Source organism: Bos taurus, chromosome 1 (assembly GCF_002263795.3).
Source record: "Bos taurus isolate L1 Dominette 01449 registration number 42190680 breed Hereford chromosome 1, ARS-UCD2.0, whole genome shotgun sequence".
Taxonomy (NCBI): domain Eukaryota; kingdom Metazoa; phylum Chordata; class Mammalia; order Artiodactyla; family Bovidae; genus Bos; species Bos taurus.
Genome location: NC_037328.1, coordinates 10,675,144 through 10,698,996, shown reverse-complemented (window position 1 = coordinate 10,698,996; position 23,853 = coordinate 10,675,144). Strand labels below are relative to the sequence as shown.

General features: G+C 41.2%; 2 protein-coding genes across 13 annotated transcripts in view; one reads left to right on the top strand and one right to left on the bottom strand.

Annotated features, from left to right (window-relative positions):
- Positions 1-35: 35 nt before the first annotated feature.
- ATP5PF (ATP synthase peripheral stalk subunit F6) lies at positions 36-8,000 on the bottom strand. 5 transcript variants are annotated; one of them, NM_001428186.1, is made up of 5 exons: positions 7,829-8,000; positions 7,309-7,348; positions 3,657-3,827; positions 817-941; positions 36-212 (listed from the first exon to the last, which is right to left on the bottom strand). In NM_001428186.1, exons 3-5 carry the CDS (start codon positions 3,818-3,820, stop codon positions 175-177), a joined length of 327 nt encoding a protein of 108 aa, NP_001415115.1. In that variant the 5' UTR covers positions 3,821-3,827; positions 7,309-7,348; positions 7,829-8,000; the 3' UTR covers positions 36-174. The 5 variants fall into 5 exon arrangements, with proteins under 5 accessions (NP_001415115.1, NP_777142.1, NP_001415116.1 ...); NM_174717.4 differs by lacking the exon at positions 7,829-8,000 and having other exon boundaries at positions 7,309-7,366; NM_001428187.1 differs by lacking the exons at positions 7,309-7,348; positions 7,829-8,000 and adding an exon at positions 7,164-7,224.
- GABPA (GA binding protein transcription factor subunit alpha) overlaps positions 7,303-23,853 on the top strand; it is a 38,280-nt gene continuing 21,729 nt past the window's right edge. The window contains exons 1-4 of one of the 8 annotated variants that reach the window (XM_059877468.1): positions 7,753-8,456; positions 12,903-14,136; positions 15,371-15,473; positions 19,377-19,521. In XM_059877468.1, coding sequence (XP_059733451.1) covers positions 15,397-15,473; positions 19,377-19,521 — 222 coding nt within the window. In that variant the 5' untranslated portion in view covers positions 7,753-8,456; positions 12,903-14,136; positions 15,371-15,396. Of the gene's footprint in view, positions 7,391-7,752; positions 8,457-9,449; positions 9,526-11,117; positions 11,264-12,902; positions 14,137-14,244; positions 14,566-15,370; positions 15,474-19,376; positions 19,522-23,853 lie in introns of those variants that run through there. The other 7 variants (XM_010800932.4, XM_010800931.4, XM_059877440.1 and 4 more) reach the window with 7 other exon arrangements.

The window sequence follows — 23,853 nt, the reverse complement described above, 5'->3', positions numbered from 1 at the left end:
AGAAAAAAAAACAGAATTCAATACACTCAGCTGTATACCTAACATCACCAAATAATTTATTTGAAATCAGAATTAAAAGAACATTTGACAGCTATGAAATGTTTATTCTGTTACTTGTGGCCAGCTGTACAACTAATCTAGGACAAATTACCAGATCAATTTTACATTACTTCTTCAGGATTGTGGTTTCTCGACAACTTCGAACTTGGGGTCTAAAAAGAGGAAAGAAAGGTTCAAACTTAGTCATATTGCAATAAAGCATATTTTCTAAAAAACTTTAATATTTATCTCATCCATCTTCCAATTTTTTAAAGAAACATCTACACGTAAATATAACTTAAGATTTATTTAGGACTTAAAATGAACCAGGTTCTATGAATTTACATATATTACGTCATTTAACTACAACTAAGACGACAGTATGATCTTACCCAAATGTCAGATTAGAAACAAGGACCAGTTAACTATCCAGAATCCCAGAGCCCATAATGATACTGTCAGGCGTTTGATTTTAGGTCCCCACCGTTTCACCTCTATGCTATGTGATCTCTTCCAGTGGCATTTACCACAGTGCTTGCCACACATGCCACTGTCCTAATACCTTCACATGTTCAGTTCAGTTGCTCAGTCATGCCCAGCTCTTTGCGACCCCATGGACCGCAGCACGCCATGCTTCCCTATCCAGCACCAACTCCCGGAGCTTGCTCAAATTACATTCACGTGTAATTGTCATTTAATCCTCCAAACAACCCATGTAAATATTCTCTACTTAAAATGATCTCCCACAACAATGAACCTGTGATTACAAAGACTTACCTTCAAACGTGAAGTTAGGGAACGTATTCATGTCTGCTTTACCATACATTTGCTTAAGTTTAAAAAGCTCCCGGTCTAGGTCTTGCTGATATTCTGGGCCAGCATCAACAGGTCCTCCAGATGTCCTGTAGTGTACATGACCAAGTGAAAGTGTATTTTAAACATTAGTTTACAGAAACAAAATTAAGTTTCACAGATCTTCCGAGCGTAGACAAGAGCAGACTTTTCTGAAAGGTAACAAGTATTTCAATTTGAATGTAAATGTAAAATCAAACAATTTTAAATATGATGAGGGTTCACACAAATGAGGCAACTTCAAACAACATTCAAGGTCTGTCAGTATCAGTGTTATGAAAAGTCAGAATTTCTCAGCGTCTGAGCAGCAATAAGGTGTAAAGGCTAAGTCTATGCGCTTGGGGTGAATAACTGTTTGTTTTATTGTCAGTTCTACAATCTAGTTACTGTGTGAACTAGAGCAAGGCATGAAGCACTCTAAACTCTAGTTTCTACACCGACAACTCCAAAATCCTACCTGACGGTGCTGAGGGAATTCAGAGACTGTGTACATGTACCACTCGTGGGCCAGTGCCTGGCACACCGTGAACACGCAATTATCTACTATCACTGTGCTTTAAATCAAACACCACTGAAGGGTTTAAGTCTGTAAGAGCGGCCTATCAAAGAAGCAAATTACTTCCTATCCTCAGAGGTTTTACCATTTACAAGAAAGAAAAAGTAGCACTTATAAACATTTATGCCAAGAGGCAGTCAGTTTAACAAAAAGCTACTGGAGGTGAGGGGTCACTTTTGCTAAGCTCAACAGGCAGATTGCATTTTAAAAAGGTGGCATTTGTGACAAACCATGCATTTGGGTCAGACTGTAATTTGAGACATTCTAAGACTCAAAAGCAAGGATGAGAAGGTGGGAAAGCATTGGCTGTATGTGGGAAATGCTAAGCAGCCTAGATGGAAAAGCTAGCAGGACCCAGATCACAGGAGGCCCAGAATGTATAGTCTGGGAGTCTGTATTTTGTTTGCTAAGCAATAAAATGACAAAATTAAAGAGCTGTGCTTTGTAAAGATAAACACAGCATCATGGATCAGCTGGGCTTCCCTGGCGGCTCAGATGGTAGAGTCTGCCGGCAATGTGGGAGACCTGGGTTTGATCCCTGGGTTGGGAAGATCCCCTGGAGAAGGGATACCCACTAAAGTATTCCTGCCTGGAGAATCCCCATGGACAGACAAGCCTGGCAGGCTATATAGTCCATAGGGTAGAAGAGTTGGACACAACTGAGCGATTTTCACTTCACAGACCAGCAACGGGCCAATTAGACCTAATTAACTATTTGCACAAATTCTTGTTTGTCATAATGTTACTGCCCCGTTTAACAATGAACAATATAATAAAAAAAATTATAAGTGAAGATTCCATCAAGGCTAGTATTTTCACCTATGCCTATGATAAGGCATAGGATCTTATTTGTTATTTCCACAAAAAAATATTAAGCCAGCTCTAATTTAAGAACTTGTTAATGATGTTTCTTGTCACGGACTCAGTTTTCTTCTATACCAGTATGTACAACAGAAACTTTCTATGATAACAGAATACTCTGTGTCTGTGCTGTCTAACATGGTAACCACTAGCCATATCTGGTATTGAGCACCAGAAATGTGGCTAAAAGGCAAATGAGGAATTGAATTTTTATTTATACTCAATTAGAATTTGAATAGTCACATGTGGATAACAGCCACAGAAATATATAGCACAGTTCTAGACAGAGCCTTCTAACTGGATACTTGATGATTGACGATCATTGTCCAGTTCTTGGATCCACAAGCTTTTGGAAACATTACTCTTCCATGCCACCTTTCAAATGTACCAGCTAGAAAAGAGGATTCCTTCCAAGAAGTTCCCCAAACACTGAATGTGTCAGTACCTTATCACTTAATCTATTTTACCTTCTATTATATTTACTTGCTTACAAACTTTCTACCCTCTTAGATTTAAAGAATATTATGGAAATGCCAAGTGGCTTCTTTCTTTGTAGCCCACCATTCTCAATAGTCCAGTGCTCTGCATATGGTAGACAACTAAATAAAACAAAACTCTGAACTAATCTGTATCACTTTCCCAAAGATTTTGGGGTTAAATCTGATGATGGCTAAGGTCATTAATCACCTTCAAAACTTTGCGGTTCTGTAATTAGGTTTTCCCTGGATTTGCTTTATGCCATTTCAGAGTCTTCTGTCTTTTGACAGTCCCAGAAATATATTAACTATGGAAGTAATGTTAAAGAAAAAAATGCTGTGCTTATACATTTCTCCCCAAATCAATTTAGTGGTCCCAAGATCACTAAATTGAGAGAATATTCTGAGTATATTTTCCCCATAATTAGTTTTATGACCTTAGGATAATCATTGTCCAAGGGGCTTAATTTTCTCAAATACGGTTCCTAAATGATTTCTAAGATCCTGGTATGGATCTTGTATGAATTGTATGGATCTTGTATGGTATACCTGTATGAATTGACTCCAGTTTATAATAAATGACATTACAATGGGGATATATCTAAAATGGCACTAGATTTAATGCAGTCCTCCCTGGGAATTCATAATATAAAATTTGGGACTTAAAAAAAAATATATCAAGGTCCTCATCTTTTTCTTTTGGAGCAGCTAATGAACCTGTACCACAGGGATCAGCTCAGTGAAGGTCTTAGACACTTTGAAACGCCACGTAATTCTTTACCATCTCAAAACGTACATACTTTGAATATGCACATTAACACCAAGGTTTGAATATGCACATTAACACCAAGGTCCGTGATCTACCCACTTACTGTCGCTTAGTTCTATATTCTCTAATCTTGTCCACGAAGAGTTTCTGCACAGGATCAAGCTCCTTATTAAATGCCACTGCTGTAATACCAATGTTCCTCCTCCAAGAGACTGAGATTGCAGACTGAACAGCAGAGGACAACCTGAAGAGTCTCTGAAGAATCATGGTGATCCTGTTATTGGAAACAAGAACCAGCATGTGAAGATACATTAAGATTGACATAATTGTAAAAGCCCTGTAAAAGTGTTACAGTGGGTACCCAATTCTACTAAGTGCTACAGAACTCAGTGAATACTAAGAACAGTCACCTGACCAAAGATCCTTTTCCCTCTCTACCCCTCACTGCAAGTGTTCTGCTGCTCAAGTAAAAGGCCCTGGGATCTAGAATTCAGAATCACTCAGGCCTGCATGCACTCCACTAGGTCAGATGCAGAAAGAAAGCACAAAATCAGGGATGGGGTGTTTCTTCTCCACGAACTTTTTAGTCTTGTACGCCCACCCTCAGCAGAGAGACAGTAATACCGGTTCCAAAATTAGCCTACCAGGTTCCCCTGACTCCCTCACAAGGCAAAAAGGGATACGAACAGGAAGCCTGGAGACAGCTGCCTCAACCTCAGTTTGCATTTCACAGGCCCACAGGGAGAGAAACTGCTCCGCCTGGTACAGCTGCAGGATTCCAGGCATTCATGAATACTGTAAAAACCAGATCTGAGTCCAAAAGAACCAGCAAGAAAAAACAGCAAGGAGTCCAAAAAAACAAAACACACAAGGGAGTCCACCAACAAGAGAGGGAAAATCAAGCAGTACAACCTCATTATATGCAAACAGGAATTCCAAAAGAAAAAGAATAAGGAGATCATAGAAAAATTAGAAGAAACTGCCCCAGATTAATAAAGGGCTGACCAAGCCATGTTGGAATGATAGAGTCACACTTCGATATAGCCTGGTCAAACTTCTGAACCTAACACGCTAACATGATTCCCCAGCTCCCCAAATGACTTAAACAAGCACCGTCACACCAAACTGTTAAATTTAACACTACTGCTCCAAGTGTGGTCTGAGGACTCTCAGTAGTACAGTGTTAGTGCTCCACTATAGTATCAAAATTGGGAATAAGCATTTAGAAACTTTTACAGCAATCTGACAGAGTAATTCATACCTGCAGAATTCAATAGTGAAAGTGAAAGCCGCTCAGTCACGTCCAACTCTTTGCGGCCCCATGGACTACACAGTCCATGGAATTCCCCAGGCCAGAATACTGGAGTGGGTAGCCTTTCCCTTCTCCAGGATCTTCCAAACCCAGGGATCAAACCCAGGTCTCCCGCACTGCAGGTGGAGTCTTTACCAGCTGAGCCACAAAGGAAGCAATTAAGAGTTCGTATTTTGTGTCTCCATGTTTTGTCTTTCATCTACTACGTTTTCCAGTAATTCACTTTTACTGGATTCTTCAAAGAATCCACAAGGGCCAGGGGGAATGTGGCCCTTTACTAGTGAGAGTTGGAAAGCATTAAGCTAGAAGACTGAAGAGTGGCACTGCAGTTCTCTAATCGCGGCGATGTCCCACAGGAAATACCTGGCAATGTTTGAAGACATTTTTGGTTGTCCTGACAGGGCGAATGTTACTAGCCTCTAGTGGGTAAAACCCAGCAGGCTGCCAAAATCCTGTAACAACAACAACAATAGCACCCTCCCCACAACAAAGAAATAATTTGGTTCAAAACGTCAATAGTGCCGAGAAGTTCATGAAATCGCACATAAAAAGACTATCAAAATAAATCCTACAATCTACCAAATATCCTTCACCTACAGGATGAAAGAAAACTATTTGAATGACCTTAAGGTGCTACTTCCCTGGTGGCTCAGGTGTAAAGAATCTGCCTGCAATGCAGGAGACCCAGGTTCCATCCCTGGGTGGGGAAGATCCCCTGGAGAAGGGAATGGCAACCCCCTCCAGTATTCTTGCCTGAAGAATCCCATGGAGAGAGGAGCCTGTGGGCTATAGTCTATGGAGTCACAAAGAGTCGGGGACACAACTGAGTGACTAACACCCAAGGTGCTACTTAATATCATTCTCACTTCACACATACAGAAACTGTGGCTTAAAGGTAAGTACCTGATCCCAGGTTACACAACAGAATCTGACAGGACACAGATACATTTTTAAAATTGTGCAACTCAGTGTATACTTTCCCTTTTGGCAACATAAACACAAACAACACTTTCCAATAGGGTCACCCTAACATCTGTTCAGACCTAGGTATTCTGCCAAGTACTTCCATACATATTCTCTCCTGGTACCCTTACAGCAATCCTGTTAAGAAACAGAGCAAAGTATTCTTAAGCCTCCTTCACAGATAGTAAAGACAATATGCAAGACAGTTTATTAATGATCCCCAAATCACACCTAATTGTGCGTGGTCTTCTTCCTGAATTCCAAAACTATACATCATCATCTCTCATCCTTTCAGAAGTCTTATCTTGCTCTCGAACTCAATTTATCTAAAAAATGAACACATAATCTCACTATCAAAACTTGTTCCTTTTCCTCTGTTTCAGTTTTTTCCCCAAAGATTGAATATCTATTGAGAAACATACATGTCGTTACACAAATAGGTATTGACGTGTCCTACTCTTTACTACCTCATGGACTGTAGCCCACCAGGCTCCTCCATCCACGGAATTTTCTAGGCAAGAGAACTGGAGTGGGTTGCCATTTCCTTTTCCAGAGATCTTCACGACCCGGGGATCAAATCCGGGTCTCCCGCATTGCGGGCAGACGTTTTACCGTCTGAGCCACCAGGGAATCCAAATAGGTAATATAAAGTATCAACTATGATTAAGCCCTCTATTCAAGTACTATGCGAGGCCACGCACGCCAGCTATGACAGGGATTGGACATACGCAAAGAAATTGGGGAAAGCAACAGCTAGAAAAGAACAGCAGAAGAAGCGGCCCTGTGCTGAGAGGGAGCATGGCTCTCCCGTTTAGTGACGACTGGCCAGTCCAAGGTTAGTGCTCTCCTCCAGGAAACCGTGATGTAAAACAAAAGCTGCTTAACCAAATTTCAGCACTACCAACATCTTTAGGTGGCGTCCAAACTTTTAAGATGACCATTGTCTTTTTCTCTCAAGTTCTATTCCTAAATAGTTCAGAACCACCTCCCACGCGTCCGGGATGAGCAAGCCTGGCTGCAGACCGGCCCCGCGGACATGACCTTGGGCTGCCCCAGACGGGCTGCAAGTCCACGAAGCGCCGGCCTCCCTGCAGCCCGCGCCACCCTGTGAGCCAGGCTGGCCCTCAGAGCGGGATTTTCTGGCTACTTATTGAATCTACAGCAAACTTCAAGGCCGAAAGGCGCCGAGGTCGAAAATGACCCCGGGCCAGGCCGTGAAGGCGCCCCGGGATATAAGACTGCTCTCTTTTCCAAAGTCTTAGAGGGAAAAGGGCATCCCAGACCTCGTGAAGAAACCCAAACCCAAGTCCCAAGAGGCCACGTTAGTCCAGTTACCCTCCCAGTCACCTTGCACTCACTGCCGAACCGCCAGCCACCGCCGCCACCGCCCCGTTCTACTTCCGGCCCTGGCTCCGCCCCCACCCGCCTACCCGCCATCGCAATGCATTATGGGCCGCCGTTTCAGACGGTCGACACTCACCGGACAGGAAGCGTCTCGGAGACACTCTGCGACCGGACGGCTGTAGGTGAGACAGAAGCCAAACAGGAGGAGGAAGTGGAGGGTAAGTGCTTCCGGGTCCTCTAGTGACGCCTCCGCCATCTTTCCTTCGCCCAACTTGACCCGCTCTCTTTTTCCCTCTCGGAAATCGTGTGGTTTACGCATGCGCCCTTGGACTGGCCTGTCCCCTAGTTCAGTCCCCCGGGCCCCGAGTCAGCGTCCTATTCCTTGATTGACGGGGGAGGGGGGGGGGGTTGTTGAGGTATACGATTGTGCAAAGTGACAGTGTAAAACAAAGCGAACTGGGGCGTTGCTGCTCCCTTGTGCCTCGTGAGCCTCCGTTGCCTTAGGCGTCCGTTTCGCGCAACCTGCTGGGAGTTGTAGTCCCGAACCCGGGGGTGCCTGGGAGGTGGAGGGGGGGTTGTTGTAGTTTCTCTGCGCCGTTTTCGCGGGAAGGGCCCAGGGGCCTCCCACTTCGAGTCGCGGGAGCTGCGGGTCTTACCGGGAGAGACGCTGCACGTGGAGCCCGCGCCGCTGCGCTTCTCAGCCGGCTCTGGAGTGCGGGCGGGGGCGACGGGGCCGAATCCGGAGCGGGTGAGTGCGGCCGCGGGGGAGGAAGACAGCGCGGGCCCGCGCGGGCCGGCTTCGTTCCGGGGCCTTCTCCCCCACCGCGGCCCCCCCGCGGCCGCCTCTGTGTTTTGTTTCCGCTGGTCCCCGGCGCTGTGACTCCCATTTCCGTTCGTGGAGACTTGAGGGAGCCGGGTGGGGAGGGGCGGGGGAGGCTGTGCGGGGAGGGGCGGGGGGCGCGCGGCGCGGGGCTCCGCGAGGCCGCGCGCCCCCGGGGCCCGGGTAGTTCCTGTCACCTCTCGCCGCCCCCTCCCCTCCCTGTGCCCCTGCTCGGCTGTCCGCCGTGCTTCGCAGCCGCCGCGGTCGGGACCTGATCCCGACGCCCCTGGGATCTCACAGCACGATGCCATATCGATCTTCTTGCCAACTCAGCGATGCGCTCTCCCTTCGGGTCCAGTGGTCTTTCTAGAATTGTCTTACAGTTGGGTTAAAGCCATCTGTTTAATGTCTGGAGTCCATTGGGTTTCTTTTAAAAACGAGGAAGTGAGACGAGAAAACGATGGGTTAGTGTGGCTTGTCAGCTTTTTAAGTGTGTTTTTGCAGGCTGGAAGATAAGCCAACAACGTCTTTGTGTTTAGGAATCCCAGTTTGATTAGGTTAACGGCAGGGAGGACCACGCCTAATGTTGCACTGCAAGAGATGAGTGATTTAGAAAGACTCGCGGTAGTTCTGAGTCTTGGAGGCGGCAAAGGTTTAGAAGGGTCCACGTAAGCAAAGAACTGGGCAGGGATAACGTTCTTAGGTATTGTCTTAATGTCAAAAGAAACTGGGTCAACTAGTTCGAAAGTGGAGGGAACAATGAGTTATCTCTCTCTTGGGATTTGATCCAAGCTTTCCAGCCTTAATTATTTTGAGACAAATTCTGACGCTAGATGGACTTATGTCAGTTTTACCTGGATTGTGTCTACAGGAGCAGTGACATGAGGCTTGTATCATCTTAAAATAAGAATCTAAATAATGAGCTAGGTGTTTAATGGAGGAGCAGCAGGTGGAGGCTGAACAATTAAAACTGTTGACTTACCTCCCTCCAGCTTTTATTTATAAAACTTCAAGTCTAAAGGAAAATTCAAAAAATTATGCACTGAAATTGTACAAGGTACACGTTCACCCCCCAGAGACGCCAAGTTTGCCACACTTTGTCCACACTTGCTTTCTCTCTGCATGTGTACACACAGATGTCTGTGTTTACTTTTTCTTAGCTATTGACTTTTATCTTTAAAAACCAAAAATGTCTTTTTTCTCAGACTATTTAATAGTATTTTTTAACTTGAGAAAAACTCCCAGATTACACTTGTATTTATTTATCCTTCATTTACTTATTGTCCTTCACTATGAAAAATTATTCTAAACTCTAAACTAATAACGTGCTCCAATGGAGAATAATCCTCAAGTTTATCTGTGGCTTTAAAAGATAGTGGTAAATATAACTATTTTAAAGAATACTAGCCTTTCCTGGAATTTTTAGTTAAATATAAATTTGTATTCGTTTTGTGAAGTGTTCTGAAAGCAGGTTAGGTTTAATCCAGGAAAAACCAGTGTCAAGGGACATTTTCCTGTGTGGAAAGTCTCCAGGTAATGCTGTCTTCTCCATTTTCTTAAGTTTTGACGTAGAATCCTGGGCAGTTGGCTCCAGGAGAAGAGCTAAGACCCACTTGAGCAATGACAGCAAAGATTTGGACAGCTTGCCAAATGTCTCCATTGCTTCTTTAGGCTTAATTTAGAGAATTGAGAAAGAAGATCAATTCAGAGACTTAAGTAACACAGTGTTTTCCAAAAGTGTATTGGATTCATACCCCAACACCCCCCCCCCCCCACCTTTGGCACCTTTTGGAGACTGATCTCTAACTTTTTTGAAAGATCACAGTATAAATTTCTTTTAACAACTCTCTGTCTTAGTGCTTCTGTCAAGAGGTGTGCCAAGTATCCTTGTTGATCAAAGCCCTTAGGGCCATTTCTCTGGTAGGTACAGAAAACTGGATTCATCTTTTGGTGGGTGTAAGACAAAAGACGCAATCAAGCCAAAGAGCAGGAGAAGAGATTTATTACTTAGAGCAAGAAGAACACTGTGGGATCTTTCCCAAAGCAGCAAAATTGGGAAAAGTCTTAAGCTAAGGGTACATGCATATTTATGAAGGAGCTTGAAGAGGAGAGTTCAAGATAGGATTGGGGCAGAGGTTGACAGCAACCAAGCTTTAGTTGATTGAAGTCACAAAGGTCAGAAAAGATCAATATTATCATCCTTTGGGTTACAGTTGATCTAGTGGTTGCCACTAGAGGAGGGTTTAAATTCTGCAGAGCAGCTCAAGAAAGTGCTTCAGGCTAATCTTTACCATGGAAACAGAACCTGGAGTTTTTATACTGATTTACTATCTTTGCTATTGTTATTCCTTAAGAACATTATTACTGAGCTGTATTCAAGGGTAAGCATTGTGGTTAGGCTTAGATCTCAAAATGGCTTAGGACAAAAATGGCTTCTGTTTGTCAAAAGCCATGCCTGATTCTTCTTTTCTGGGGACCTCCTAACCTATCTGCTTACGGTGCTTTCTTTTTTGTTGTTGTTTTAATTGTTTATTTGAATTTTGTTGGTCATGCTGCATGACCTGTGGGATATCAGTTCCCTGACTAGGGATGGAAACCATGCCCCCTACATTGGAAGCATGGAACTGTAATCACTGGACCACCAGGGAAATTCCTAAATTTCTTTTCTATTTTTCTGAAGTCCCTAGAAAATTCACTCGTTTTAAAAGTTGATTATGGAAATGGGAGTGGACTTGCGCGTGGACCCTGAAAAATAAAACAAATGACCCTTTTAAATGCTGTCCTGCTATAATATAAGCCTTAGTCCATTTCTCACTTTTTTTTGTACGGTTTTTATCCTTTATGTGTTCATTATCTCTTTGTTTCTGACTGTTACTAAGGTTCCATAGTGTGTTTCACATTTTCTTGCATCTGCAGTACTCTCATCACAGGTTCGTGTATTGGCTCCTGCTTTCAGCTGTCTCCAGCAAAGCTACCTTTAACATACTATTATCAATCACTGTGAGAATGTCTCTGGAATGCTTATCTAAGGGCAAGATTGCTGGATCATAGGTATAATCCCTTTATTTGAGCAAGTGCTGCTAGCTGTTTCTCCAGAGTAGTCAGTCCTGTCTGTCTTCAATCAGCAGAGGCAGGATCCCTGTGCTCCAAGGTCCCTGCTGCTCTTTTCAGTATTCAGCATTCTGATCTTTGCCACACACACACAGAATAAGGTGAATAGCTTGAACGTGAGCATCTCCTCGTGTCCTTAGCCATTTTGGTTTCTCTTTAGGTGAGTTTCCTTCTTTACCTACTTTTCTACTTTGTCCTGACTTGGGGGGATTATTATCAACTTGTTCACTGTGTATTCCAGTAACTATTTCCTTATCATATATGGATTTTGGAAATGTCTTTTTGTACACTATATCCTGTCTGTCGAACATAAATCTTAACTTTTATGTAATGAAATTATCAGGTTTTTTTCCTTATGATATATGTTTTTGGAATTTTAAGAAATGAATGCTTTTTCAAGAAATGAATCCTTTTTTATCCACAAAATTCCACCACTTTCTTCTGTTAGTTTTATAGCTTTACCTTTCACATGTAAGTCGTCTAGATTTCTGGAGTCAATTATACGGTGTGAAATGGTTCTCATCAGTCTGTTCAGTCACTCATTTGTGTCCGACTCGCTGCGACCTCATGGACTGCAGCACACTAGGCCTCGCTGTCCATCACCAACTCCTGAAGTTTACTCAAACTCATGTCTGTTGAGTCGGTGATGGCATCCAACCATCTTTTCCTCTGTTGTTCCCTCTCTTCTTGCCTTCAGTCTTTCCCAGCATCAGGGTCTTTTCCAGTGAGTCAGCTCTTTGCATCAGGTGTTCAAAGCATTGGAGCTTCAGCTTCAGCATCTGTCCTTCCAATGAATATTCAGGACTGATTTCCTTTAGGACTGACTGGTTTGATTGCCTTGCAGTCCAAGGGATTCTCAAGAGTCTTCTCCAACACCACAGTTCAAAAGCATCAATTCTTTGGCACTCAGCTTTCTTTATAGTCCAACACTCACATGACTACTGGAAAAACCACAGCTTTGACTAGACGGACCTTTGTCATAAAAGTAATGTCTTTGCTGTCTAGGTTGGTCATAGCTTTTCTTCCAAGGAGCAAGCATCTTTTAATTTTATGACTGCAGTCACCATGTGCAGTGATTTTGGAGCCCAAGAAAATAAAGTTTGTCACTGTTTCCATCGTTTCCCCATCTGTTTGCCATGAAATGATGGGATCGGATGCCAGTCCTTGTTTTTTGAATTGAGTTTTAAGCCAGCTTTTTCATCAAGAGGCTCTTTAGTTCCTCTTCACTTTCTGCCATAAGAGTGGTATTATCTGTGTATTTGAGGTTATTGATATTTCTCCTGGCAGTCTTGATTCCAGCTTGTGCTTCACCCAGCCCAGCATTTTGCATGATGTACTCTGCATATAAGTTAAATAGGCAGGGTGACAATATGTAGCCTTGATGTACCCGTTTCCCAATTTGGAACCAGTCTATTGTTCCATGTCCAGTTATAACTTGCTTTTTGACTTACATACAGATTTCTCAGGGGGCAGGTAAGGTGGTCTGGTATTCCGATCTCTTTCAGAATTTTCCACAGTTTGTTGTGATCTACACAGTCAAAGGCTTTGACATAATCAATAAAGCAGAAGTAGGTGTTTTTCTGGAATTCGCTTGCTTTTTCTGTGATCCACTGGATGTTAGCAATTTGGATCCCTGGATCTTCCCTACCCAGGGATTGAACCCAGGTCTCCCACATTACAGGCAGATTCTTTACCAGCTGAGCCACAAGGGAAGCCCAAGAATACTGGAGTGGGTAGCCTATCCCTTCTCCAGCAGATCTTCCTAACGCAGGAATCGAACCGAGTCTCCTCCATTGCAGGTGGATTCTTTACCAACTGAGATATAGGGAAGTCCAAAAATGGCAACTGTTTGAAATACAGGAGCCCCAAGGATCTGCTCATAGATGAAAGTTGCTCAGTTGTGTCCAACTCTTTGCAACCCCATCGGCTGTCTTTGCAGTCTATGGAATTCTCCAGGCCAGAATACTGGAGTGGGTAAGCTCTTCCCTTCTCCAGGGGATGTTCCCAACCCAGAGATCAAACCCAAGTCTCCCGCATTGCAGGCAGATTCTTTACCAGCTGAGCCACCAGGGAAGCCCCTTTGGTTTTTATAACATTCACTTATTAAACACACTTTAATACAGTGCCTACAAAAGGAGCGGCACTGTTCAAAGTTCTGTGTATACATCTGTCAACAAATACGCCTTCCCAGGTGAGCTTATGCTGTTCTATAAGGTCCCTACTGGGTTACTGCCACCGGTGTTTTGCTTTAGTGCTCATGTTGAATTCCAGTTTTAACACATAGTATCAATTAAGAAATAGGCTTTATGAAGAAAGGAAAGACTGACTAGGCTGTGGTCAGCAAGAAAGAAGAACAAAAGCCCTTCATTCTTCTGTCATCCCAAACAAAACCTGCTGGGGCCTAGGCATTCTGCTGGATGTGCATGATGTGTATCTGTTCCAGTGGGGAGCCCCATCCTCTTATTATTCTTCTTTCTTGTTATGGAGGAGCTGTGAGAGGAGCCTTTATAGTGAGGGAGAAATCAGATCATTTTTATACCGGAAAGTCTAGATTCAGATGCCAGAATTTAGAGACTAAGTTATCAGAAAACCAGCTCCCCAATAGTTGGAGATTTTTGGACCTGAGGAGAGTTACAACCCTCTCTAAAGTGGGAAAGAAGACTTACTAGTTTCCTAGAACTACAGTAACAAATTACTACAAACTTAGTGGCTTGAAAACACCAACTTACTATCATACGTTCCTGAAGTCAGAAGTCTGAAATGGGTCATTCTTGGCTAAAATCAGGTGTTGGCAGAGTTGTATTTCTTCTGGAGGCTCTGGGGGAAGGTCTGTCTCCTTTCTTTTTCCAAATTTTAGAGACTGCTTGTCTTCCTTGGATTGTGGCTCTTTTTTTTTCATCTTCAAAGCCAATCACAGCCAGTCAGTCGTCCTCACTTTGAATCTCTCTGGATCTCTTTAGATTCTTCCTCTCTAATGATTCTTGTGATGTCACTGGACTCACCTGGATAATCGAGGATGATCTCTATTATAAGGTCAGCTGATTAGTAAACGTCCCAAGAAGCACAGTGGTAAAGAATCTTGTCTGCCAGTGCAGGAGATACAAGAGATGTGAGTTCAGTCCCTGGGTCAGAAGATCCCCTGGAGGAAGAAATGGCAACCCACCCCAATATTCCTGCCTGGGGAATACCATGGACAGAGGAGTCTGGCAGGCTACAGTCCGTGGGGTCTCTAATAGTCAGACACAACTGACCGACTGAGCATGCGTGCAAAGTGAAGTAGTAACAACCTGCAACTTACAGCATTAACACCTTGGAAATGGCCATAAAGGAATGCCAACATATGCAGCTATTTTATACATTACTTAGCATTTTATAAAATTATAACGTTTTAGTATTGGTAGTGCAAATGGTACAGAATGGCACATAATGTATCAATGGTACAAAAATCAATGGAAGTTTAATGTAAGTAAAATTTTTACATGTGAGAATTAAAAACTGATGTAATAGTTTGATTAAAAGGTATAAAACCACATCTGAAAAATAATCATAAATAATTCTAGTGTGTAATCAGGGCAATAATTCACATATCTGTGATTTTGTTACTTTATTTTGCCATTTGAGAATATTGTACTGGCATGTATAAAGTATGTAATTTGTAACATAAATCATAGCTTGGGTTAATTTTTAATTAGCTAATTTTTAATTTAGCTTACTCTGTCAATAGTGGTTTACAGTAAACTCTGCTAATAAAGTACAGCTTTTTAGCTGGACAGTTGTAAATTTTTCAACTCCATGTTGATCCCCCTCACCCCCACCATGCTGTGTGGCATGTGATTATCTTAGTTCCCTCACCAGGGATCAAACTCAGGCCCACTGCAGTGGAAGTGCAGAGTCCTAACCACTGGGAATTCCCATGTTGATTTTTAAGGTGCAGGTTTAAATCTGTTATTAAGACCGAACTGCTGTAATAACCGTCGACATGCCTTTCACTTGATTTTGAAGTAATCTTAATTAATTTGTTGACTGAGACTAGGGTCAAAAACATCCCAGTAAATCCAAGGGAATGATATTGATGTCATGTCAGACTGGTAAACACCATTTAAACAAAAACTGGTTTATAAATATTGCTTGTGGATTTTCTTTTATATGTGAAGATTGCTTCCTCCTCTTCTGCTTACCCTCGGCTTTTATTTGAATTGGGTCTTTACTTCTTGTGTAACGTGTCTGCTTATGCGTTTCAGAATGTCTTAAAATTTAACTCTTGTAGGGCTGAACTTTTGAAATACTTCAGCCATGACGAAAAGAGAAGCAGAGGAGCTGATAGAAATCGAGATTGATGGAACAGAGAAAGCAGAGTGCACAGAAGAAAGGTTGGTATTTTTTTAATTTACTATTTTTTATATTATCAACATGCCTAATTAAAATAAGAATAGCCAAGTTCTTTGAGGACCGTTTTTTTTTAATCTTCCCAACTGACCCCAGCATTTTGAGGGATAATGTATTGCGTTTTTCCTCTGACTTAATGGCTTTGTAGCTGGAAGGAAAAGATAGTTTTAAACTAAAGATGGTAGTAAGCATAGCTAATAATGGTCAAGCAATTGATTGTGGTGGTTTCTACCCTTCGGACACTGTTGGATTCTTTTTCCTTTTGTCAGTGCTGATTTCTTTTATTTCAGCAAGAGTTTAATTCACAGCCTGAACTAGTTCAACAAATAGTAACTATCAGGAGTACATCAATAAATGAGACTCTAATCTGCCCTGGTAGAGACTACCTTATATTTGAAGAAACACACAGCTGTATGAGCCATCATCAGGCAGGCAGGCAGGCAATTCAGTTGCTTAATCCTGTCTGACTCTTTGCGACCCTATGGACTGCAGCAAGCCAGGCCTCCCTGTCCATCACCAACTCCCAGAGCTTGCTGAAACTCATGTCCATCGAGTCAGTGATGCTATCCAACATCTCGTCCTCTGTCGTCCCCTTCTCCTCCTGCCCTCAATCTTTCCCAGCATCAGGGTCTTGTCCAGTGAGTCAGGTCCTTGCATCAGTTGGCCAGAGTATTGGAGCTTCAGCTTCAGCATCCGTCCTTCCAGTGAATATTCAGTACTGATTTCCTTTAGGATTGACTGGTTTGATCTCCTCGCAGTCCTTGGACTGAAAGACTCTCAAGAGTCTCCTCCAACACCACAGTTCAAAAGCATCAGTTCTTCGGTGCTCAGCTTTCTTTATAGTCCAGCTCTCACATCCATACACGACTACTGGAAAAACCATAGCTTTGACTAGACGAACCTTTGTCGGCAAAGTAATGTCTCTGCTTTTTAATATGCTGTCTAGGTTAGTCGTGAGCCATCATAGTACTAAGCATATAGAGAAGTGAAAGGTGTTAGTTTTTGGAATAGTAATAGAATACTGCTTACTCCATTAAGGAAGGTGGGCAGTGGTAATGAGTTCAGGATCCAAGGAGAGAATATGACTGAAAAGAGGGATTTGGGAGTCAAGGACAAGGAAGGTAATCACTAATGGTCCTAGTTTACTCTGGAAAGCAAGAGCTGAGATAATGTAGTAAAAGTAAAAGGGGCTGAAGAGTGCTGCAGAGCTTCAGTAGAACTCCAGTGGGAATAGACAGATTACTAAGGTTGAGTAGCTTGCTTAAAGTTGAGCGTGCAGCTGAGATGAAAGACCTAAATTGTTTAAAAATTACTATTTTATTGTGGTAAGAACATTTAACACAGTATCTGCCCTCAGTAAATTTTTAAGTGTACCATACAGTATTGTCAGCTGTAGGCACAATCTTGTGCAATAGATCTTTTGCAACTTTTCTGTCTTGCATAATTGAGATTTTTGTGCCAGTTAATTAGCAGCTCTTCTGCCCTGTGGCCATGATTACTCATGAAGCCATGGTTACTCAGGCCACTTCATCTGCTCAGGCAAGATGTCTTGCTCTGGCTCAAAATACAAACCTCGTTTTAGTAACCCCCCACCCTGTCCTCGCCCATCATGCCCTGGCATGGAAACATTTTCCTGGCCAAAAAGGTCTAAAATACCTTGATGTGACTGCACAGGAGACATTAAGTTTTGAATGGAGCTTTTTAGCATGTTTGATTATGCTATTTTCTCCAGCAGAAGAAACAATAGGCTGTATATACATACATACATACGCTCATTTATGTAACACGTTACTCCAGAACTTCACAGCTTAAAACACCCAACAGTTATTCTTGCACAGAGTTTCTCAGAGTCAGAAGCCCCTCATCCAGTCAGTTAGCTGCTTGGTTCTGGCTCAGAGACTCTCAAGAGCTTGCAGTTAAGCTGTCTGTCTGGGCTACAGTCATCTGAAGTGTTGGCTGACGGTAGCATATCTGTTTCTAAAATCACTCATAAGACCGGTGACAGGGCCGTTCACTTCCTCAGCATATGGGCTTCTGTGTAGGGCTGCTCGCCACATGCGGCTGGCTTTCCCTGAAGCAAATGGTCCGAGGGAGCATTCACCAGTGTCTTTTTAAATAAGTTAATCTAAGAAGCAATACTTGTATCACTCTGCCGTAGTCCTTTGGTCACACAGTCCAGCCTTGGGACAGTTTGGGAGGGAACTGTAAAAAGCTGTAAATATTAGAAGGTGAGGATCATTTGAGCTGTCTTGAAGCCTGACATGAGTATATTTATGTTTTTGTACACACATGTATGTATAAATGATCCACAGAGTGTAAAGTTTTTACTGTTTGACTTCGTAGAGAAAACCTTTGTTGATGTCTCCCGTAAGAGGTTGGTAGTTACTGTGATTGTAGTTACTGTTGACTTGGGGAGTAGCTATGTGAAACGAGCAGTTAGAGTTTCTAGCTGTAGCAGAGTGCTATGCAGGAATGTTGATCCAGTGATGTGAGATCATCCACATTTTCTCAAGGGAAATTGGTAATCAGATTTTTTTATATGGATCTCCCAAGGTTTAAATGATGGCAACAGAATGTTAAAAAATGTTTTAAATGTTGATCCTATGTAAAATGGGTCCTTAAAAATCTGTGTTAAAGTGACATCTGACTCTTGTAAAGATTATTGTTACCAAAAAATATATATATATAGCCCACTCTGCTATAGCTGAAGAGTTTGTGAAAATATTTACATAGCCAAAAGACCCTTAACAAATTTACCTTAACAAATAGTAATAATAATGTTTATTATTTTAATATAATTTTTTTTCAGTCATGAGTGGTCTCTTTTATAAATTTTAAGTTTTAGGAATTTAGGCTACATATATTCACTGAATATTATGTATTTATTGAATTATACTTGGAATTTATGTGAAAATGTAATGACAAATTTTTAAGGACACACTTTTTGACAACTATAAGTGAGATTTAAACCGTATTTAAATTAAACATGTGAAACTTGATTGAATTGTAGATTTACCAATTCAGCAAATACTTACTGGTATCTACTTTCCATTTGGCCTCAAGTAAGGATTCACAAAAGATATATAAAATTACTTACCAAAGATTTTACTCTTAAGGAACTTAACGGTTTTTTGTAGAACTTAGAATATGAAGTTGGAGAAGGAAATGGCAACCCACTTCAGTGTTCTTGCCTAGAGAATCCCAGGGATGGAGGAGCCTGGTGGGCTGCCGTCTATGGGGTTGCACAGAGTGGGACACGACTGAAGTGACTTAGCAGAATATGAAGTAAAAATGCAAAAGAGCACGTAGAAAGTTTTAAAGGAAGAATATAACTTTTTAAGGTGAATCTAGACTGATTATAACCAGTAGTTTTCAGATTAGATGGAAAATATTTTATATAACCTGTATTTTCATATCTTATGACTTGTATTATTGTGTTGATTTTGGGAAGTAGAGATACCATACAAGTTTTGAGGAGACTTTTTATATTCCTTTCTGAGCCTGAAATTCTTCAAAATAACTTGGAAATATAAATGCAGACATTTCCCCTTAAATATTTTAGTGTAAGCAATATTAGTATGCACACACACACACAAGTACGTGCGTGTATGTGTGTGTATGATGTGGTCTATTTGCAAAGGTGCCTTAAATTTCAAGCTTGCATTTCCTTGTGTAATGTGATTCGTTATTAAGTTTGGCAACACTAGTTGATGATGAGCCTACCACTATAAAAGGTGTCTGTGCAGAAATGAGTTTCAAAGACCAGAAATGTGTTTTGGAGTTGAATTTTGTTTTGAACATATTGTTGGGTTAATATCCAGGGTAAGAAGGTAATTGTTAACCATTACATTCTTTAACATTGGGTCCTCTAACACTGTATTCTTCAGCATTGTAGAACAGACCTACACTCCAGCTGAATGTGTAAGTCAGGCCATAGACATCAATGAGCCAATAGGCAATTTAAAGAAACTACTAGAACCAAGACTGCAGTGTTCTTTGGATGCTCACGAAATTTGCCTGCAAGATATCCAGGTATTATTATTTTCTTTTTTGAGATTTATATTTCAGCATTTACGTCTGCATTAGAAATGGCTTTGTTGTTACTGTTGGCCTTTTCTAACTATAGCCTTTATCTCCCCTTTCTCTCCATTTGGCCTATATTTTTATAAAATGTAAGCATTTAGAAATAGAGTTCTTTCAGAAACATTTCTTCCACTTAGAATTATTTTTAAAAGATTGAGTAATAAATCAAACTTTGCTTTTTTACCTGGACAAATGTAAAGTGGGAAGTTTAAATACAGTTTAATCAGAGCTTAAACGTAGCTTCTGCACATTGACCTTGGAAGTTGAAGAACTGTGCCCTCACATCCTGTTTCTAACTAACTTTTAACTTGTTTGTACATTCGTTTCCTCCTTTTTTAGATTTTTGACCAAATGATTTTATATTCCCTTCCATCTTTGTTTGCTCCAGCAGTAAGTTTTGGATAAAAATTTACCACTATATGTATATTTCTTGGAGACTGTTGCAATAGGAGTTTACCTGTGGTTTGCAGCATATTTATAGTCATGTTTTATGGTATTCTTTCAAGAAAGGGAGTATTTTTATGTATAAAAAGTAGTTGCCTATATGCTATGCTAAGTCACTTCAGTCGTTTCCGACTCTGTGCGACCCCATAGATGGCAGCCCACCAGGCTCCCCCATCCCTGGGATTCTCCAGGCAAGAACACTGGAGTGGGCTGCCATTCCTTCTCCAATGCATGAAAGTGAAAAGTGAAAGTGAAGTCGCTCAGTCGTGTCCGACTCTTAGTGACCCCATGGATTGCAGCCTAACAGGCTCCCCCGTCCATGGGATTTTCCAAGCAAGAGGTACTGGAGTGGGGTGCCATTGCCTTCTCCGAGTTGCCTATATAGGGTTGCTCAAATAGTTTCTTCAGACCTTTCTTGAACATATGAATAAGTACTAGAGATTTATTTTGTTTTTCTAATGCTGTCTTACATATATCATGTCATCTTTTCAAATGTTTGGTTTGGTTTATTCTTCACTCCTCCCCGCTCTGCTTTGTATTATAGCTATTCCACAAATCAGAACTTCTGCTTTAGTTTTTTAAAAATTCAAATCATATATCTCCTCTGTTTTTAAATAAAATACTGATGTAGAATAACTTGAAATGTTTTGATGAAATTCATGAATTTTAGTTGCCATCTAACCATACTTTTTTTCCGCAGTAAGTCTAATAAATATTAGGGGAGGAGAGGAGGGAAGTTGCTCTTCTAAAGAGAATATATGTGAGTCTAATAATATTGTGATTTAAGGTTTTTCTTTTCTCAGCTGTGAATTAACATAATTCATAACATAATTCATAGGGGTGAATTAACATAATCTTTTTGGAAGGTAACTTAGTATTTAGTGTCTTAATGTTGAATGTGAAATATTTAGCAGCTTTCCTCAAGGAATTTTTTTAAGTACTCCCCTCAGTGAGCAAAGGCGTACATTGCATAGCTGTACATAAACTAAAAATATCTCAAATGATCCAAAAATAGGGAATGAGATAAATAAATTCTGTTGATTAGAATTCAAGGCAGCCATTAAAAATAACTGAACCAGGGCTTCCCTAGTGGTCCAGTGGTTAAGACTCCACACCTCCACTGCAGGGGATGTTCCCTCGTCAGGGAAGTTCTGCATGCTGTGAGGTGCAGCCAGAAAATAAATTGGTGAACTAGAGTTATATGGTTGTAAGACATTTCTAAATTATCTCATTCTTGACAGCGGTCTTTGAAGTTGGCATATTCTTAATCATAATCTGCAGATGTAGCAACTGAGATTTAAATTAAATAATTTGCCCAGTGTAGTGGGGTGCATTGGAATTTGAACCGAGGCCTACTGTAACTATAGAACTGTCTTCACTTGTTTGAGGCTGACATTTTAGGAAAGTTTTCCTTGCATAATTCAGTGTCACTAGACTTACCTTGTTTTTTCTTACGTGTAAAATTAAGGGGAATTTGGACTCAATCTCTTGTCTTTTAGCTCTGACATTTGTTGCTGCTCTTATAATACCTGACCTATCTAAAATGAAAGTTTTAACCTGCAAAGTAGCCAAGCTATCATAGGATCTCAATAAATATTGGTTGAAGGGATCAAACCTGGGCCATAGCAGTGACAGAGCTAAATCCTAACCACTAGGCCCCCAGGGGATTGTGCTGGAGCAGATTCCTGAGAATCCCTTGGACAGCAAGGAAATCAAACCAGTCAATCCTAAAGGAAACTGACCCTGAATATTCATTGGAAGGACTGACGCTGAAGCTAAAACTCTAATACTTTGGCCACCTGATGCAAAGAGCTGATTCATTGGAAATACCTTGATGCTTGGAAAGATTGAAGGCAGGAGGAGAAGAGGGCGACAGAGGATGATGGTTGGATGGCATCATCAACTCAATGGACACAAGTTTGAGCAAATTCTGGGAGATAGTGAAGGACAGGGAGGCCTGGCGTGCTGCAGTCCATGGGGTAACAAAGAGTGGCACAGGGCTGAGCGCCTGAATAACAATGCACCGGGCCTTGCCTCCCATGTCCTCAGCCTGCCTTTTTGTCCGTGGAAAAAACTTTAGCCAAAGAATAAGTTTAATCAGAGAAGGAGAAAATGCAGAAACAAAGGAAAACAGTCATGACAAAACAAAAATAATTTAGTCACTAAGCAAAGTCAAGGACCTTTAGTTCTTTCTCAAGGGCTATCATATCCTATGAGCTGTCTTACAGATACTAAAACCCCCACCAGGTGGAAGAAGTTTAACTACATGATAACCAGACTGTAGCCACACCATAAGCTGCCACAATTCCAAGAATTGACCTTAAGAAAATGGGAACCTACTGACCCTGGAACTAAGATTAACTGTACTTAAAACAACCAAGATGATACCGGTCACACCACCAATGTCCAGTTTCAAGATGACTATCAGAGCTGACTGTACTGTTTTTGCATGTAGCCCTCTCCTTGCATCTATAAAAGCTCTTGTCCACTGATTGTCAGCCTTTGGATAGGAGTCTGCTCACCACCGATTGCCAGCATCCCAAATAAAGCAAACCTTCCTTACCACCAATAAATAAATAAGTGGATATTGGCTGAATAAATGGGAATATGCATAAATTGTAGTATTGAAGAATTCAGAACTAGCTCTGGATCTAGGGCATTTTTCATTTCTTCCTGTCTCCCTTCCTCTCTTCAAAAAGAATATGAGGATAGCAACTTCTGTTTTCCATATCATTTAAAGCAAATATAGTTGGAGTCAGAATGCTTTCCACTTGTGTAATACAAATACAAATGCTTTTATGTTTTCAGTAAGTGCTGACTTTAAAGCTGATGAACAACAATTGAGTTGCGCTTCTCTAAGGAATATGACCCAAGATCAAATACCATGCTTGAGTTTTGTCCTTGCGCCAGCTCTTGTGTCAGCTAGTATGCTCAGTACCTGGGAATCCTGTTTCAGAGTTACACAGGCTTTAGCTTCTAGTCGATAATACCATTACCAGTGTCTACTAGAGAGGGGAGAATTCTCAGGAGAATTTTTAGCAAAATGTCACACAGAGACTGTTGTATTAAGGAGTGCAGCTGCCACGTTTGACCAGTCTATCTGCAGGGTTACACAGTTTGTCTTGTCTGTATTTAAGTTAGATGCAGTCACTTAAGACTTTAGGCTTTATATGTATGGCGTTTTTCATTTTAGAAAATACGTTTGTACCATGATTCCCATATTGGCTGAATTCTAGGAATAAAAGTGGGAGGACTTTGTATCTCCAGCTGTATGTATACACAGAAATACACCTTATTCAAAATAATTTAACAGAAACATGTTTTTAAACTTGATAAAATGCCCAGAAGTCAGAAGTTCTTTTTGCCATTTGTGTGAAATGCATTCAAAAGCACTGATACTGAAAGGTACCGAAAGGATGTAGAACTATGACTAAAGATATTCATAGCTAGGTCAGGTAGTATGGTTGTAAGTCCTTTAACTTTATTAACTTCATGATCAGAAATTGAATTAACCCTGATCTTAAATGTGTATCCTTGGTTATGAAGAGATTTGGCAAGAAGTATATAAATAAATTTGTATAAATTGTCCCCCCTAATAAAAAACCCTTCATGGCAGATAACTTGCATTATCTTCTACCAGAAATACTTCTGCAGAAATAATATTTGCCTTTTGGCATTATTTAAAATTCTAAACTAGACTCCAGAGCTAGAGAAAACCACTATTTAAACAAGTCCTATTTGTGTTGTCCCTAATTGCTACCCACAGTGGTGAAATCCTTTTCAGTTTTGGCAGAGAATTAAATGATATGACAACTTGAATAATTAAGTGTGTTCTTG